The 14332-nt window shown below is 60.4% G+C and overlaps 2 protein-coding genes across 6 annotated transcripts in view; one reads left to right on the top strand and one right to left on the bottom strand.

Annotated features, from left to right (window-relative positions):
* The first annotated feature begins 2065 nt into the window (after positions 1-2065).
* CABP7 (calcium binding protein 7) lies at positions 2066-13690 on the top strand. Of its 2 annotated transcripts, XM_003419072.4 has the most exons (5): positions 2066-2186; positions 9772-9915; positions 10575-10687; positions 10956-11109; positions 11312-13690. In XM_003419072.4, the coding sequence occupies exons 1-5, from the start codon at positions 2078-2080 to the stop codon at positions 11437-11439; spliced, it is 648 nt and encodes a 215-aa protein (XP_003419120.1). In that variant the 5' UTR covers positions 2066-2077; the 3' UTR covers positions 11440-13690. The 2 variants fall into 2 exon arrangements, with proteins under 2 accessions (XP_003419120.1, XP_023415019.1); XM_023559251.2 differs by lacking the exon at positions 2066-2186 and having other exon boundaries at positions 8990-9915.
* Positions 12812-14332, bottom strand: part of ZMAT5 (zinc finger matrin-type 5) — a 28824-nt gene continuing 27303 nt past the window's right edge. For all 4 annotated transcript variants that reach the window (XM_010598751.3, XM_023559252.2, XM_023559253.2 and 1 more), the window contains one exon: positions 12812-13199. In XM_010598751.3, coding sequence (XP_010597053.1) covers positions 13070-13199 — 130 coding nt within the window. In that variant the 3' untranslated portion in view covers positions 12812-13069. The remainder of the gene's footprint in view (positions 13200-14332) is intronic.

The following is a 14332-nucleotide window of genomic DNA, read 5'->3' as shown; positions in this document are numbered from 1 at the left end:
CACTGCCAGGCACCTCTCATACATCCCAACACCTCATCACCTCATCCTCACGGCTGCCAGCTGCCCCGGTTACAGAGGTGGAAATTAAGGCCCTGGAAGGCTAAGGGGCGTGACTAGGAGATGACAGACACAGGAGGCCCTGGTTGGGCCTGCCTCTGAGCCAGTTCCTTCTTCCTCTGCTCCACCACAAACCCCGAGGGAGTGCAAAGCGTTCGGCACCGATGGCAGAATGGCAGGCCGAGGAGCAGACGTTTGACATAGGAACTTTTCTGGGGCCTCTCACACTCCCAGCCCCAGGTCTTCATGGCACCCAGTGGGTGCATAGAGGCCTGGGAGACACAGAGAGAGGGCTGGAGTTCTTCCCAGCTCCCCTGCAGGTCATGGATCTGCTGGGAGCTCCCTCCAGGGCAGTGCCTGGGAAGTGCTGGGAGGTCTAGCCCAGCCTGGCCAGGCTGCCAACTCTCACTGAGCCCCTCTCCCCAGGCTCCAAGATAGGGCTGAGAGTAATCATCCACAAAAGCAGGAACAAGCAGAAAAATGTAATCAGCTCGGGAAGGGCAGGGCAGGGTAGGACGGTGGCAATCAGCTTTCCCCCTGGGGCCTTTGGCTGATTGGACCAAAGGGGGCAGGAAGGTGGTTCCAATAGGGGTTCCAGGGTGGGGCCATAGAATCACCCCTCCCCCACAAATATACACACCTCTGTACACTTGTCCGTGACCCTACCAGCCCAAGGGCCTGCACACCATTCCTACCCCTCACAGGCTCAACCCTGGGCTTCTGTGCATCCCTCCCTACCAGCTCACAGCCTTGGCACACACAGGTGTCTGCACACACTCCCAGCACACAGCCATCTGCATGCGGACTTGAAAACACATGTCCACACAGCCGATGGCACGCACATCTCTGGTGGGTAACAGATAAAGCACACATGCTGCTCCCGTAGACGACCCCCTGCCCCGTGCGCACTCCTGCTCCCAGGTCTGGGGTGAGCCCTATGCACACACAGGAGGTCTAACCTGCAGCTGTGTGAACTGCAGCTGTGTGAACGGACAGGCCTCCAAACCAGCCCCACAAAGCAGAGAAAGCATTGGTGGCATCTGGATCCCTCACTGCCCCAGGCCCAGAGACAGATGCTGCCTTCTCCTCTGCAGGCTGAGTGATTGGGCTTTGGGGAGGATCCATGGCTGGGGTCCCCCATGCAAGGGGGCAGGGCAGCTGCTCGGCAGACCCAGAAGAGCAGGGTCGCAGTCATAGAGCAGAGGAGCTGGCCCCAGGCCGGTCCCCCTCCCGCTGCCGCCTCTACCTCATGACCTTGGTCAACGCCCTCTCTCTCAGCCTCAGTTTCCCCACCTTGGAGCCATTCCCCGCGCTGTGATTCTCCTCGAGGATCCGGGCGCCTGGGATCGTCCTCACCTCCCCCAACTCTTTGGGCCTCAGGTCTCCGCTCTCAGCTCGTGGCGGGGCAGGCCCGGGGGCCCGAAGCAAGGGCCCCACCCCCAACCTCCCCTACTCTGTCCTGGCGGCTGCAGACTTGGGGGCACGCCATCTGCGGTAGCCGCCCGGGGCAGGGGAGCCGGGCCGGGGGGAGCAGACGCCGGCGGGCTCGGGGCGGCCGCTCAGGGGCCGGCGGCGGGCGGGGCGGGGAGCGGAGGGGGCGGGCGCGGGAGGCGGGAGCGCAGCCGGCGCGCACAGCAGACCGGGCGGCGAGCTCGACCAGGCAGCTCAGGGCCGGAGCGGCGGGCGGGCCGGCAGCCGCGCCGGCGAGCGAACTAGCGGGCTGCGAGTGGCGGAGCGCGCGGGCCACCGAAGTGAGGGCGCGGCGCTGAGCGGGAGGCCCGAGCGGCGCCGCCCCCGCCGCCCTGCGGGGCCCGGCCGGGAGCCCGACTAGGAGGGCAGCCATGAACCCGCAGCCCGGGGCGCGGGGGCGCTAGGCCCCCGGGAGGACACCCCCCGCCTCCGCCGCCGCCGCCCGCCGCCGCCTCGCGCCCCGCCCGCTCCAGCTGCCCCCGGGGCCGCCGGCGGCCCATGAGCCCCGGCCTCAAAGTTTGCGGCGGGCGGGCGGGCGCCGAGCTCCAAGATGCCGTTCCACCCGGTGACGGCGGCGTTGATGTACCGGGGCATCTACACCGTGCCCAACCTGCTGTCGGAGCAGCGCCCCGTGGACATCCCCGAAGACGAGCTGGAGGGTGAGTTCGCCGCCGGGACCCCGCCGCCGCCGGCCCTCCTACCTGTATGCCCAGGTGGAGCTCGGCAGGGGCGCCGGGTCGGGGGGCTGGCCGCAGGTACCGGGTGCAGGTGCACGCTCCCGGTGCAGCTGCGCGCGAGGCAGGACCAGCTCGCACCCTGGGCGCCGCGTTGGGGGTCGCAGTGGCGGAGGGAGTGGCTCAGCCCCTGCCCGCGGGTTATCTTGCCCTGCGGAAACTTGCCCGCCCCGCAGCAGGGTCACGGGGCCGCGCGACCGCGGTGACAGTGCGGCAGCGCGGCGGGCCGGGCCGGGGTTCGAGCTGCGCCCCACGCGCCGAAGCACCCGCATCTCGATCCCCTACGCGGCGCCAGCCCGCGGTTCTGCGCTCGCATTGACATTCTGCTCGTGTCGCTTTAAAAATTCAATCTGCTCAGGCAGCGGGAGAAGCCGAGAGGGCGACTGCCCAGCTCTTGCCCGGGGCCACCCCCAGCCCCTCCTACAGCCGAAGCCCCTTCCCCGCAGCCCTGCGGGGACCCCCAGCCTAGAGCGCTGGGAAGGCGGCCCGGGAGGCGGTGGCGACAACAAGTGGCTGGATTGGGCGGCTGGGTCGCGATAACTAAGCCTGGAAGGGAAAGGCGACAGCCAAGCCTGGGAGGGAAAGGCGGAGGGCTGGGACCCAGACACCTTCAGCTCCTCCATCTCCAAGACATGAGCAGGAGCCTCAGGTAGTGGGCTAGGAGATCAAAGCGGAGGACAAGGCTAGGGGTTCTTGGCCAGGGGTGTCCTGGGGCGGGGGCAGAAAGACCCCTGGGGCCTGCCTGGCTTGGCCTATGCTGGGTTGGAGGGAAGTGCTGTTTCCCCTCCCCCAAACCTCCTGGCCCCGTGTGGAGAGGGGGCTCTGGGCTCATGGGAGCCTTGCCCCTTGGGATCTGGTTGTCTGCCGTTGGGGGAGGGGCCGAGACCGCCTGGGGGTTGGGCCTACCTAGGTACCTTGGCTCCAGGGGGTCCTCTGAGATCCAGGGTGTTCTTCAGGACCACTGTTGGGGGTATAGCTGAGATGTGAGCACAGTCAGGCATGATGATAAGTGTTGGAGGGCAGCATGAAGGGCTGAACACCCCCCCCCATCCTGGAGCTGTGGTGGGGGCAGATCTTGGGGGAGTCAGACTGCGTTGTGGGAAGATCCAGAAGGAGAAGACAGTGTTCCCCCACCCACCACCCACCCACACTGCACCACAGTCCACAAGCCACCTGCTCCTCACCAAGTCCCCCACAAGCCCCTGGATGTGGGGAGAGCCAAAGAAAGGGTCTGTGTTTGCTGTCGGCAGGTAGGTGGATGGGTGCTCATGGCCTGACTGGTTCATCACTGGTCCCCAAAGCCCAAGCCCCTGCCTGGCTGGGTGGAAGCCAGTTGTCCAGGGCCTGGGGAAAGGAGAGGGTGTGATGAAGGCGAGAGGGCAGGGGATGGGGCCCCAGCCATCTCTTCCCTACCTTTGTCACCTCCTGCCCTGGGCCACTCCCAAACCTCCCACCAGTTTCCCCCTCCATAGCCCCTCATCCAGCCCTTCCTCCCGGTCACTTGAGCAAGGGTTAGCATGTCACTGTGCCCCCCACTTCATTCCCTCCCTTTGCTCCAAGCTACCCCCACCATGGCCCTGGTACCCTCACTCTGGACCTCACTGGGTCCCTCTTCTTCTGATCCCTCAGCCCTGGGGTGCAGACCATGTGGAAGAGGGGAAGCTGCAAGGAGGCCAGGGTGCAGGGGTGAGTGGGGCATGGGACAGGTGGCGCAGGGGCAAGGAGGCTGCGGCTCCCTTTGGGCCTCGTGGTGGACATGCTGGCAGGAACCCAGCAGTGTTAGTCACCAGCCACACCAAACACACTCCCTGCTTCCCTCCCGTCCTCTTCTTCTGGCCCGTGGAGAGGAGAGGGGCCCTGGTGCAGGGGGCATCTGAAGGGCAGGCCCTCCTTAGGGCAGGCAGGCAGGGGCTGGGGGGCAGGCAGAGACCTGGACATTCCCCCACAACATCCCCCATCCATCTTCTGGACCCTGGGCTGCTACGGATGAGGGTGAGAAATTCTCCACAACCCAACCCCTTCTTGGCTGCAGATACCCCCAAAACCCTCCTCCCAAGAGACCAAGCCTCTACAGCCCCCAGGTCCCCTGTGGACCTTGATTGCCATGGCTGGGTGGAGAGGGTGGCCAGCCCTGGCACAAGTCCCCTATGAGGACCCTGCCTTCTCTGCCTCCCCGGTGCCCCATTAATGCTCCTGCCCCAGGGCAGTGTGGGTAAGACTCAGGCCCTTTGCTGGGAGGACGTCCATCAGTGGGGGAGCCATGCCACACGTGCCAAGAAGAGGGAGCCCAGCAGCTTGGGATGAAATGCTGCAGACAGCATATGCCGCAGAAATCCAGGGGGCAGTTCACTTGATCGAGTGGGAGGAGGTCTCGGGGGGTGGTGCAGGGTTAGGACAAGAGTGTCCCAGCCAGGCAGTGCTGAGTTCAAGGGTCTGCACCCTGGACTCATGGAGTGACCTTGGGCCATTGCTTGCCTCATCGAGCCTCGGTTTCCCCATCTGTAAAAGGAGGCCGACATTGCCCCTCTGTGGGGCTGGCTTCAGGGGATGTGGTGGAAGTACTGAGCACGGCGCCTGGCACACAGTGGGGGCTTGGGGCCACGGACATGGCAGCAGGGGGACAAGGAGGACTGAGCCTGGAGTGTGTAGGGACCAAGGAAGGCCCATGAGGCAGGGATGCAGGTGTGTGGGAGGCCGAGAGAGAAGTGCAAGCTGGTGTCAAGGGCCTTGAAGATTGGGGACCTGTGGCCCTGGGGAGCCTCGGGTGGGCACGGCTGGGCAGAGCTGGCCCGAAGCCTGCCCGGCCCCCATGAGGGATCGACACAGGCTCTCCTAGACTCCCTCTTCACCACCCTCCTCTATAGCTGTGGAATATGCACACAGCAGAGATCACCAGGGCCTGTAGGAGTATGAGGCTGGCCCCAGCGCTACTAGTGGACTTGAGCACCCAAGGGTGGGAATGGGGTGGCTGCTAGCAAGAGGGGGAAAGAGGCAGACAACCACCAGGGCAGGGTCTTAGGGGTGGCACTTTGCCTGCTCAGTCGGACAGTGGAGCTTGGATTGAGAGTGGACAAATGAGGGCCTTCGGGCCAAGTGAAGCCCCTTTATTGCCCCTATTCCCTGCAAGTACAGCAGCTGCCTCTTTGCAGGCCAGAGGCTCTGGGAGGCCAGGTGTGGGGTGTGGCACCAGTGCTGTGGAGAGCACAGCACTCCAGGGGACAGACGCTGCCCCCCGACCCAGTAACCTGGAGTCCATGGGCACCCCCCCGACTCTGGCTCCCTAACAGAGGCTGCATCCTATGGGGCCTGCCGGGGGCTCATGCCTGACACAGCTTCACAGGTTGGGGAGGGACTTGGGGGGTGTCAAGCCAAATGCAGCCTATGGGGTACAGTGTCGTCCTGGAAGCCCAGCAGCCCTGCCAACCAGGCCTCCCCATGCCAAGAGGGAGCAGGACAGGCTTCCCCAGAGTGGGGACCAGAGCGAGGCTTTTGGGGAAATGCACTCAGGCCTTGGTGGCCATCAGGGATAACGTCCCCATTTCACAGACAAGGTGCCTGAGCCTCATCCGAGGTTACGCGGCAGCTTCGGCAGAGCCCGAATCCCAGCCTGGGCCTCCCGTCCCAGCACCGGCCCCAGTGCCAGCAAGAAGGATGCTAGCTTGCCCAGTCCTCCCTTTTCCTCCAGCTCTGCCGTCTGAGACTGGGCTGATATACAGCGTCCACCTCAGAGCCAGGCCAGCCAAGCACTTACACACCTTGTTTCCTTATTCAGTCCCCCCCAGCAGCCCCATTGTACAGGTCACCCAGCTAGCAGATAGGAGAGCTGGGATTTGAACCTGGCTGTGTGTGACTTAGAACCATCTCCCTCCTTGGCCTCCATGATGAGTGAGAGTCAGCTAGGGGTGGGGCAGCATGAGCATCGTGGAGGTGTGGCTGGATGAACACAAGGATGGAGAGGTGGATTTACCTGGCGGTCTTGGGGGAGCCCTGCTGAGAAACGGCCCGCCAGGGCCTGCCAGCTACCACACTCCCCAGTTTAGCCTACCCTCCGCTGCCTTCCCCTATGGTTAGATTGTTGTTGTTTGGTGCCTTCAAGAGGGTTCCTACTCATAGCGACCTTATATATAACAGAACAAAATTTTGCCTGGTCCTGCTCCATCCTTGCAATCATTACGTTTGCTCTCATTGTTGCAGCCACTGTGTCAGTCCATCTCATTGAGGGTTACCCTCTTTTTCACTGACCCTCTACTTTACCAATCATGATGTTCTTTTCCAGGGACTGGTCCCTCCTGATAACATGTCCAAAGTACGTGAGACAGAGTCTCGCCATCCTCGCTTCTAAGGAGCACTCTGGCTGTACTTCCTCCAAGACAGATTTGTTTGGTCTCTAGCCATCCATGGTACATTCAGTATTCTTTGGCTTCCCCTTCCCCAATGGTGCATTTCCTCAGGGCCTCCAGGAAGGGGGTCAGGGGCTCCTTTTGAAACAGCTGTGGCCTCTGGAAGCCAAACCCGGCCCCTGTCAGGGTGGGAGAGACAGCCTGGACCCCAGCTTGTGGCAGGGGAGGGGGCCAGCTCCCACTGGAGCTCCTGCCATCGCTCCAAGGCTTGGCCACTCCACCCTGAGATGATGGTTCGCCAACACCCACCCTCAGCTTGATTTCTCTCTCCCGACAGTGGTGGTTTTAGGGATGGAATTCTCACCTTCCATGTAGGAGACCTGGCTTTGATTCTGGCCAACGTACCTCATGCGAACCACCACCTGTCAGGGGAGGCTTGCCTGTTGCTATGATGTTGAACAGGTTTCAGCAGAGCTTCCAGACTAAGATGTACTAGGAAGAAAGGCCTGGCAATCTCCTTCCAAAAATCAGCCAATGAAAACTCTGTGGATCACAATGGTCTGATCTGCAGCCGACTGTGGGAATGGTGCAGAACCAGGCAGTGTTTCGTTCTGTTGTGAATGGGGTGGCCATGAGTCGGGGGCTGACTCTATGGCCACTAACAAGTGGGTGGCCCATGGGGTGGGTGGAGGTAAGGTCCTGGGGGGCTGGACAAGGGGACAAGCAGCCCCCTCAGCCTCCCCTCGTGCTTCTTGCCTGCTTGGGGCTGGAGGGCAGATGTCTGCCCTTCCTGGAATGGTCTGCAAATGAAGAGTAAATGGGCTCTAGGCAAAGGGCTACATGAGCTTCTCAGCTCCATTTCCCATGTGCTTGAATGGGCCAGCTTCCCCAAGTCATTCATTCATTCATTCAGCAAGTGTTTCTGCTTGAATAACGGGCACTGTTGGAGGCAGTGGGGACACAGCTGTGAACAAGACCGACCGGCCTTGCCCTCATGGCACTTAGTTCGTGACCAAGGTGGTCAGTTTGAGGACAGGGAAAGGCAGGGGTCCTGGGAGCCCAGAGGAGGGTTGGGGTCAGCCCAGAGGCAGGGAGGGCCTCAGAGAGGTGGTGCTGCCCAGGTTGAGAACCGGGATGCCAAGTTTGCTGTGGTGGGGGCAGAGTGTTCCAGGCAGCTTTCTCAAAGGCCCATATGTGGGTATAGCCCTGGTGCCCACCAGCAATGAAGGGGCCCTGGGGCTGGAGTTCGGGGCACCCAAGGTGGGGCAACACCGCTGGCCAGAAAGCGGGGGTATGCCTGCTTATGTGGCCAGAGCCTCTATCTCTGCCCAGAGACTCTCAGTGCCTGGAATCCCCTCAGCAGCCTCTGTGGATCCTAGGCCTCTATTCACACACCTCTGGTGATGGGAAGCTCACCACCTCCACGGCAACCAGTAAAGCTCCAGGTGGGAGTTGGCCTAAAGTTCATAGTTTTCCCAGCCCAGCTGCTCTCCTGGCCCCATAGCCACAGGCTAAAAGGCCAGATTCTCAGGTCCCACCTGGGATGAACAGGTTTAGGGTCAGAGGGCCTGGGGAACCCAGGCAACTCAGATGTAGTGCTCTGTCTTGACTTCTATGTCAGTCAGTCTGACCTTCAGGCCTTGTATGTGGATGCCAGGTGAGAACATGATGAGGGTTGGGGCCTTGGCCTCACTGTGTGGCCTGGGACACGTGACCACCTTCTCTGAGATTGAGGAATGACCTCAATGTGCAGGATCCCACAGGCAGTTTCAGGGGTTCATGGGCCCCTAAGGACCCCTAAGGACCCCTAAGGCCAGGCCTGGGCCAATCTCCACATTGACCCTGAGCTAGCCACCAACCCTCTCTGGGCCTTAGTTTCCCCATCTGCGGTGTGGGGCATCTTGCCTACCTGTACTTCCATATATACACCCATGAGCTCCCTTCTGCCTGCTGAAGCCCCATCCAGGGGAACAGCCCAGGCAAAGGCCAGGAGGCTGGCCGGTGAATTAGGAGACTCCCAGGGAGATGCGGCAGAGGCGGCGGAAGAGGGTTGCCATCTGGGCAGGGGACCTCCCTGGGGCTCTGATTGGAGGCTGAGGCTGAGCACCTGGCTGGTGCCAGTCTCCTGAGGGAGGGGATGGCGGCCCCTGGGAAAGAAATGCTCTTCAGGACCCTGCCGGGCTGAGTAGTAATTAAGGCTTCACATGCAAAGAAACAGGTGGAGGTAAGAGGGGAAGGCTCCCCAACAGTTTCTGGGTGTCCTTGGTAAAAAGCCCTTGTCCTTTCAACATCGTTAAACCAGCTGCCGTCAAGTTGACTCTGACTCATGGTGACCCCACATGTGTCACAGTAGAACTGTGCTCCACAGAATTTTCAAGGCTGATTTTTTGGAAGTAGATCCCCAGGCCTTCCTGCCACGGTGACTCTGAGTGGACTCGAGCCTCCAACCTTTTGGTTAACAGCTGAGTGCATCAACCATTTGCACCATCTAGGGACTCCCCCATACCATTACTGCCCACTTTACTGTGGCTAAGACCAAGGCTGGCCCAAGGTCACGGATTGAGTTACTTTCTTGATCCCAGGCTCCTGCCTACTTCACTCTCCCCACCCCTGAGTCCCCCAGGTCCTCAGTCTCCCCCTCTGTACAATGGGGGCAGAGGGAGACTCCCCACATCTGAGTCTGCCTGGGCCCTGCTGCCCCGCCTCTGTCTTCCCCCAGACCTTGGGCTCCAGGAGGCCGTCTCTGCCAAGCTGTCAGCCCATTAGTCGGAGCCGCTGCTGCCTCACGTGGCCACCATTGAGTGTTGGACAGTGTTAATGAGCTGAGCCTGGGGAGGAATTGCAGCCTGATGCAGAGGATGGGGCAGGGAAGCTTTTCGCAGCTCACAGAGCTCTGGCCTGGCAAGCTCAGCGGCCTTCTGCACCCCCCCGCCCCGGGGTCATCACGAGCATGCCAGAGAGGCTGTGGGTGCCTCCTCACTTTTGTTGCTGGGTTTGCTGTCTCGAGGTTCTGGAATGCAGCACCAAAGGTGGACTCTGGGCAGAGCTCTGCAGGCCCTGGAGTAGATTCTCAGTGCCGTGCTCAGGCTGCCGGTTCTGGATCCAGGGGTTCTGGGAAGGGGTTGTCAGGGCAGGACTGAGATCCCAGGCTGCTCTGCACCCCCCCACAGAGATCCGTGAGGCCTTCAAGGTGTTTGACCGAGACGGCAATGGCTTCATCTCCAAGCAGGAACTGGGCACAGCCATGCGCTCCCTAGGCTACATGCCCAACGAGGTGGAGCTCGAGGTGATCATCCAGCGGCTGGACATGGATGGTGAGCAAGGCCAGCACGCCCGCCCCCAGCCTGAGCGTCGTCATCTGGGCTGGGCGTGGCGTCTGGGGCCTGAACCCACCCTGGGGCTTTCACTGTCCCCCCATTCTGAGCCACCCCAAAGCCCATAGTGTGTTGTGGTCAGGCCTGGGCCCATTTCTCAGACTGGGGAACTGAGGCCAGAGAGCGCTAACCCAGCTCCACCCAGGGGCCAGAGTCTGCCTCTCTCACTCTCTATTCTGAAAAATTTTAAAAATACAGAAAAGTAGAAAGAAGAAAATACATACTCTAATTTCCACCACCCAGCATTAACAATTGCTAATTTAGTTGTATTTGCCCCGGGCATTTTATGAAGGAAAAATTACTAAGAATAATTGTGGTGCTTTATCCTTGCCCCTTCATCTCACATGGAGCCTCCCCCTCCTCCTCTCCAGTCCAGAGCCTGGGTGGTTCTCACCTCCCAAACATCACTTCCTTTGACGGGGAGAGTCTCAGGCCCCACACCCACCCAGGACAAGCAGCAGGGGGCTGGGAGCCCATGGAGGATTCTGAGTGGAATCAGAGTCTCCCATGTTACTCCACCCCCGGTCCTTTGGGCCCCAGGCTGCCTGCCCAGGCCCAGACATGGCCCAGCCCACTGATTGGCCCTGTGCCTACTCTAGGTGATGGCCAAGTAGACTTTGAGGAGTTTGTGACCCTTCTGGGACCCAAGCTTTCCACCTCGGGGATCCCAGAGAAGTTCCATGGAACCGACTTTGACACTGTCTTCTGGAAGGTACATCCTGGCTGGCTGGACCCAGGGCTGGGTACACTGTGGAGGGCCACACTGAGGCCAGCAAATGGCCCGGCTCACACTGTAAAGGGGGCGACAACTCCAGGCCTGTCCATTAGATGTCTTGCCTCCCAGAGGGCTCCCTAGATGGGAGGTGAGGACTCAGGAATGGGGTGAGTGGGTCCCAGTCCCCCAGGATCTGGGTTTGTGTGGGGTGCTAGGTGAGGACGGTGTTTGTGGTGGTGGTCCGAGCACTGTCTCCCCGCCCAAGTGTGACATGCAGAAGCTGACAGTGGACGAGCTGAAGCGGCTGCTCTACGACACCTTCTGTGAACACCTGTCCATGAAAGATATTGAGAACATCATCATGACGGAGGAGGAGAGCCACCTGGGGACAGCTGAGGAGTGCCCCGTGGACGTGGAGAGTGAGTGACAGACCCCTGGGGCCCCATGGGGGGAGCGAGCCCAGGGGTTTGAAGAGGGGATGGGGGACCTCCTTGCTTGCCCAGAGCCTTGGTGTCCCCATGCACCCCATGAGGTAAGCCCCTCCTGGGTCTGTGTGCAAGCGCAGATGGCTCGAGTCCATTGGTTTGCTGTCTCATCTCTCCCACTCCCCGGCGGCCATAGCCTGTTCCAACCAGCAGATCCGCCAGACATGCGTGCGCAAGAGTCTCATCTGCGCCTTTGCCATCGCCTTCATCATCAGTGTCATGCTCATCGCAGCCAACCAGGTACTGCGCAGCGGCATGAAGTAGACCCCGCCAGGCGCCCGTCCACACCCGCCGCCGCCTGCAGCCCCTTCTCCGTCAGCTGGCTCCCTGGGCCACCATCGTCGGCGTGTGCCCTCAGGGCCCGGACGCCGGCGACCCTACCATTTCCCCCTGCCACCCTGGGCCTTGCATGGAGCTGTAGCCCGGATGTGGAGGGCCTGGCGGTGGCTCTGAAGACAACTCCCAGCTCCACCTGCACCTCTGCCCTCCCCATGCCCCTACCCGGCCTGTATGTAGCACTAACTCTTCCCTGGTGTACACGCGCTCCTGGGAAGTTAGGGAAGAATTTGTACAGGAGACCCAGGGCTCGGTCACTGCTGTGGCCCCTCAGGTGCTGGGGGTGGGGGGCATCCTGTGCTCAGAGATAGCAGTCGCCTGCCTGAGGCCACACAGCCAACCTGACCCTAGTTCCTGAGGTTGCCCAGGGCTGTAGGCAGGGTGGAGGTAGGGGCAGAAAGCCTCCCCTGGAGGAATGCATGAGACCGGTGTCTCCCTGGCTCCTGCTCCCCGGCATGGCCTGAGGAGGCTCCTGGCCTTCTGCTGCATCCCTTCCTCTGACCCTCCTAAGCTTAGACCTAAACCCAGCCTCTGCTCCTCTCTGCACCTGCAGGGGCCAGAGAATTAGCCCATTTCACAGATAAGGAGCCTGAAGACTCAGAGGGCCCTGGGATATGGCCTCAGTTCTCCCTTCAGCAGGGATTTTTGGGGAGGGCAGAAGGTCAAAGGAGGATGGGGAATCAGAGGTGGCCCTGCAGCCCCCACCTCCAACCCAAGGGCCATGCCCCCTCCAACCACCTGAGTGCACCGAATCTAAAACTGTAGTACACTTGGGGATGGAGACAGAGTTGGGGAATGGAGGCAGAGCTGAGGAATGGAGGCAGAGTTGGGGGCTGGAGGCTCCAAGAACCTTGAGCCGCCTGTGAGACCTCTGCCGGCCAAAGGGCACCTCCAGGGCAGAAACCTCGGAAGGACCCCTGTGCCACCCCCAGGCCAAGGGCCTGCCCAGCCCAGTGCCATAGAGGCTAGGAAGCTCAGACAGGCCTCTCCCAAGTGCAAGGCCTGCCCTTGCGGGACCCCCACTTCTTTAGCCCTCAAGGTGGAGAGCCGGCTCACGCCCTGCCCCTAGTTGTGCCACCCTGCACATCTGGCACCGCTCAGCACGAGCGATGTGGGGGCTGCCAATCTGCCGGTGCTGGACCAGCAGGCGGAGCCACTTCTCAGAGGGTCCCATCACAGCTAGACTGCTGTATCCTGCCCAGCTAAGCCTCTGCCAGCCCCCAAGGGAGAAGCATTCGTCTCATTCCAGTCCTGCCCACCCCCGTCTAGGGCCAGAGACCGAAGCCAAGGGCAAGGGGAGTGCAGCCAGAGCCACGGTGGTGACGGGCTCTTTATACACATCTGGAAGTTCGTTTTCTCACATGTCCTGGGAGGGAGGGTGGGTGCAGCTGTCTGGCTCCATGCTGGGACCAGGGCTGCACCTGGAAGGGGTTCCTGGGTCTAAGTGAGGCCAAGCAATACTTTCAGAGGCTCTGTGAGGCCTCCCCAGTTCTTGTCTTTGTTGTGACTGATAGGAAAGCTGACCAGGTGGGAGCCAGGTAGGGCCAAGGGACTCAGATCAGCCCCACTGGACGCTGGGCTGCAGGGGCCACCCCCCAGGTGGGGGTGCCCGCAGGGATGGGGGCAGCTCCTGGATTGGTGGCCAGCCCATGGGGTACTGGAAGATGGTGGTTCTGGCGGGTTCAGCCCTAGGGAAAAGAACCAAGGCAGAGAATTAGATTGGGACATAGCCTGGGCTACCTCCTCCCACCTCAGCTGTGGGAAGGGTCAGCACCTGCATGGCTGTTCTAGAAGGCAGAGCCACTCCTTCGAGCCAGCAACCATACGTCTAGGGACTGAGCCCAAGGAAATAGCCAGGTCGTGGGCAGAGATTTAGTGACAAGAATGGCCACCCAAAAATAGAAATGACCTAAGTGTCCACCTGTGGGGGACTGATGAACTATGTTATGCACGTCCACAGCCTGTAAACATTATGGCAAACTTATATGCAATGACGAGGGAAGATGTCATGACGTACTATGTAAGCAGGGAGAAAAAACAGCTTATAAAATAATGTATATAGCATGATACTATTTTTGTTTAAAGATATATAACGTATATAAATGCATAAAAAAAAAACCTGGAAGACACAGCAAAATGTTAATAGTGGTTCTATCTGAGTGGCGCAATTACGGGTGATTTTTTACTTCTTTATATTTTTCAAAAGTTTTCCAAGCACGTAAGTCACTGAAATCAGAAAAAAAATATTAAGTCTAAAATTTTTTAAAAGCCTCATTTCTCATGCTGCTCTCTTCCCCTGAGGCCCTTGGTCCCAAACCAGCTTCCTCAAAGCCCATCTGAAGCACCTGCCCTTGGTCAGGCATCCTCTGTGCCCAGCTCGGGGCTGCTCATTCCTGGTGGCTGACCCAGCTCAGGGAGGTGCAGGGCAGGCTCCAGCCCTGTGAACCTGCCCAGCATTCCCATGGTAAGCAGGGTCCTCCTTGGGCCAGCTCTGCCACTGCAGCGCCCCTACTCTCAGACCATGGAGCACATTGAACCTTATGTTCCACTCTCTCTGTCTCCCTTTCTGGACTTGGAGTTCCCGAAGAGATGGGTCGGGGAGGTGGGGGGGCGGTCTGTCTGTACCCTCAGGGCCCAGGGAGGCCACCCAGTGAATGTTTGCTGAATACAAACGGCAATGCTGAGAGCTCTCTCTCATGACCAGGCCCTACTCTGGGTCAGAAACCATGGCTTAGGGGATCCTCAAGAATCTTTACACAAACCCCATTTTATACATGAGGCAACTTTTGGTGCTACAGTCAGGGAATGGAGGAGGGAGGCC

Source organism: Loxodonta africana, chromosome 19 (genome assembly GCF_030014295.1).
Source record: "Loxodonta africana isolate mLoxAfr1 chromosome 19, mLoxAfr1.hap2, whole genome shotgun sequence".
NCBI classification, from domain to species: Eukaryota; Metazoa; Chordata; class Mammalia; order Proboscidea; family Elephantidae; genus Loxodonta; species Loxodonta africana.
This window is presented reverse-complemented; position numbering and strand designations above follow the sequence as displayed.

What these genes read in the sequence shown, in the direction of transcription:
- CABP7 (XM_023559251.2), top strand. Translation starts at nt 9,552, where the DNA reads ATGCCAGAGAGGCTGTGGGTGCCTCCTCACTTTTGTTGCTGGGTTTGC. An exon ending in CCAGCGGCTGGACATGGATG is followed by an intron (nt 9,916 to 10,574) that starts GTGAGCAAGGCC and finishes TGCCTACTCTAG; the next exon opens with GTGATGGCCAAGTAGACTTT. An exon ending in TTGACACTGTCTTCTGGAAG is followed by an intron (nt 10,688 to 10,955) that starts GTACATCCTGGC and finishes TCCCCGCCCAAG; the next exon opens with TGTGACATGCAGAAGCTGAC.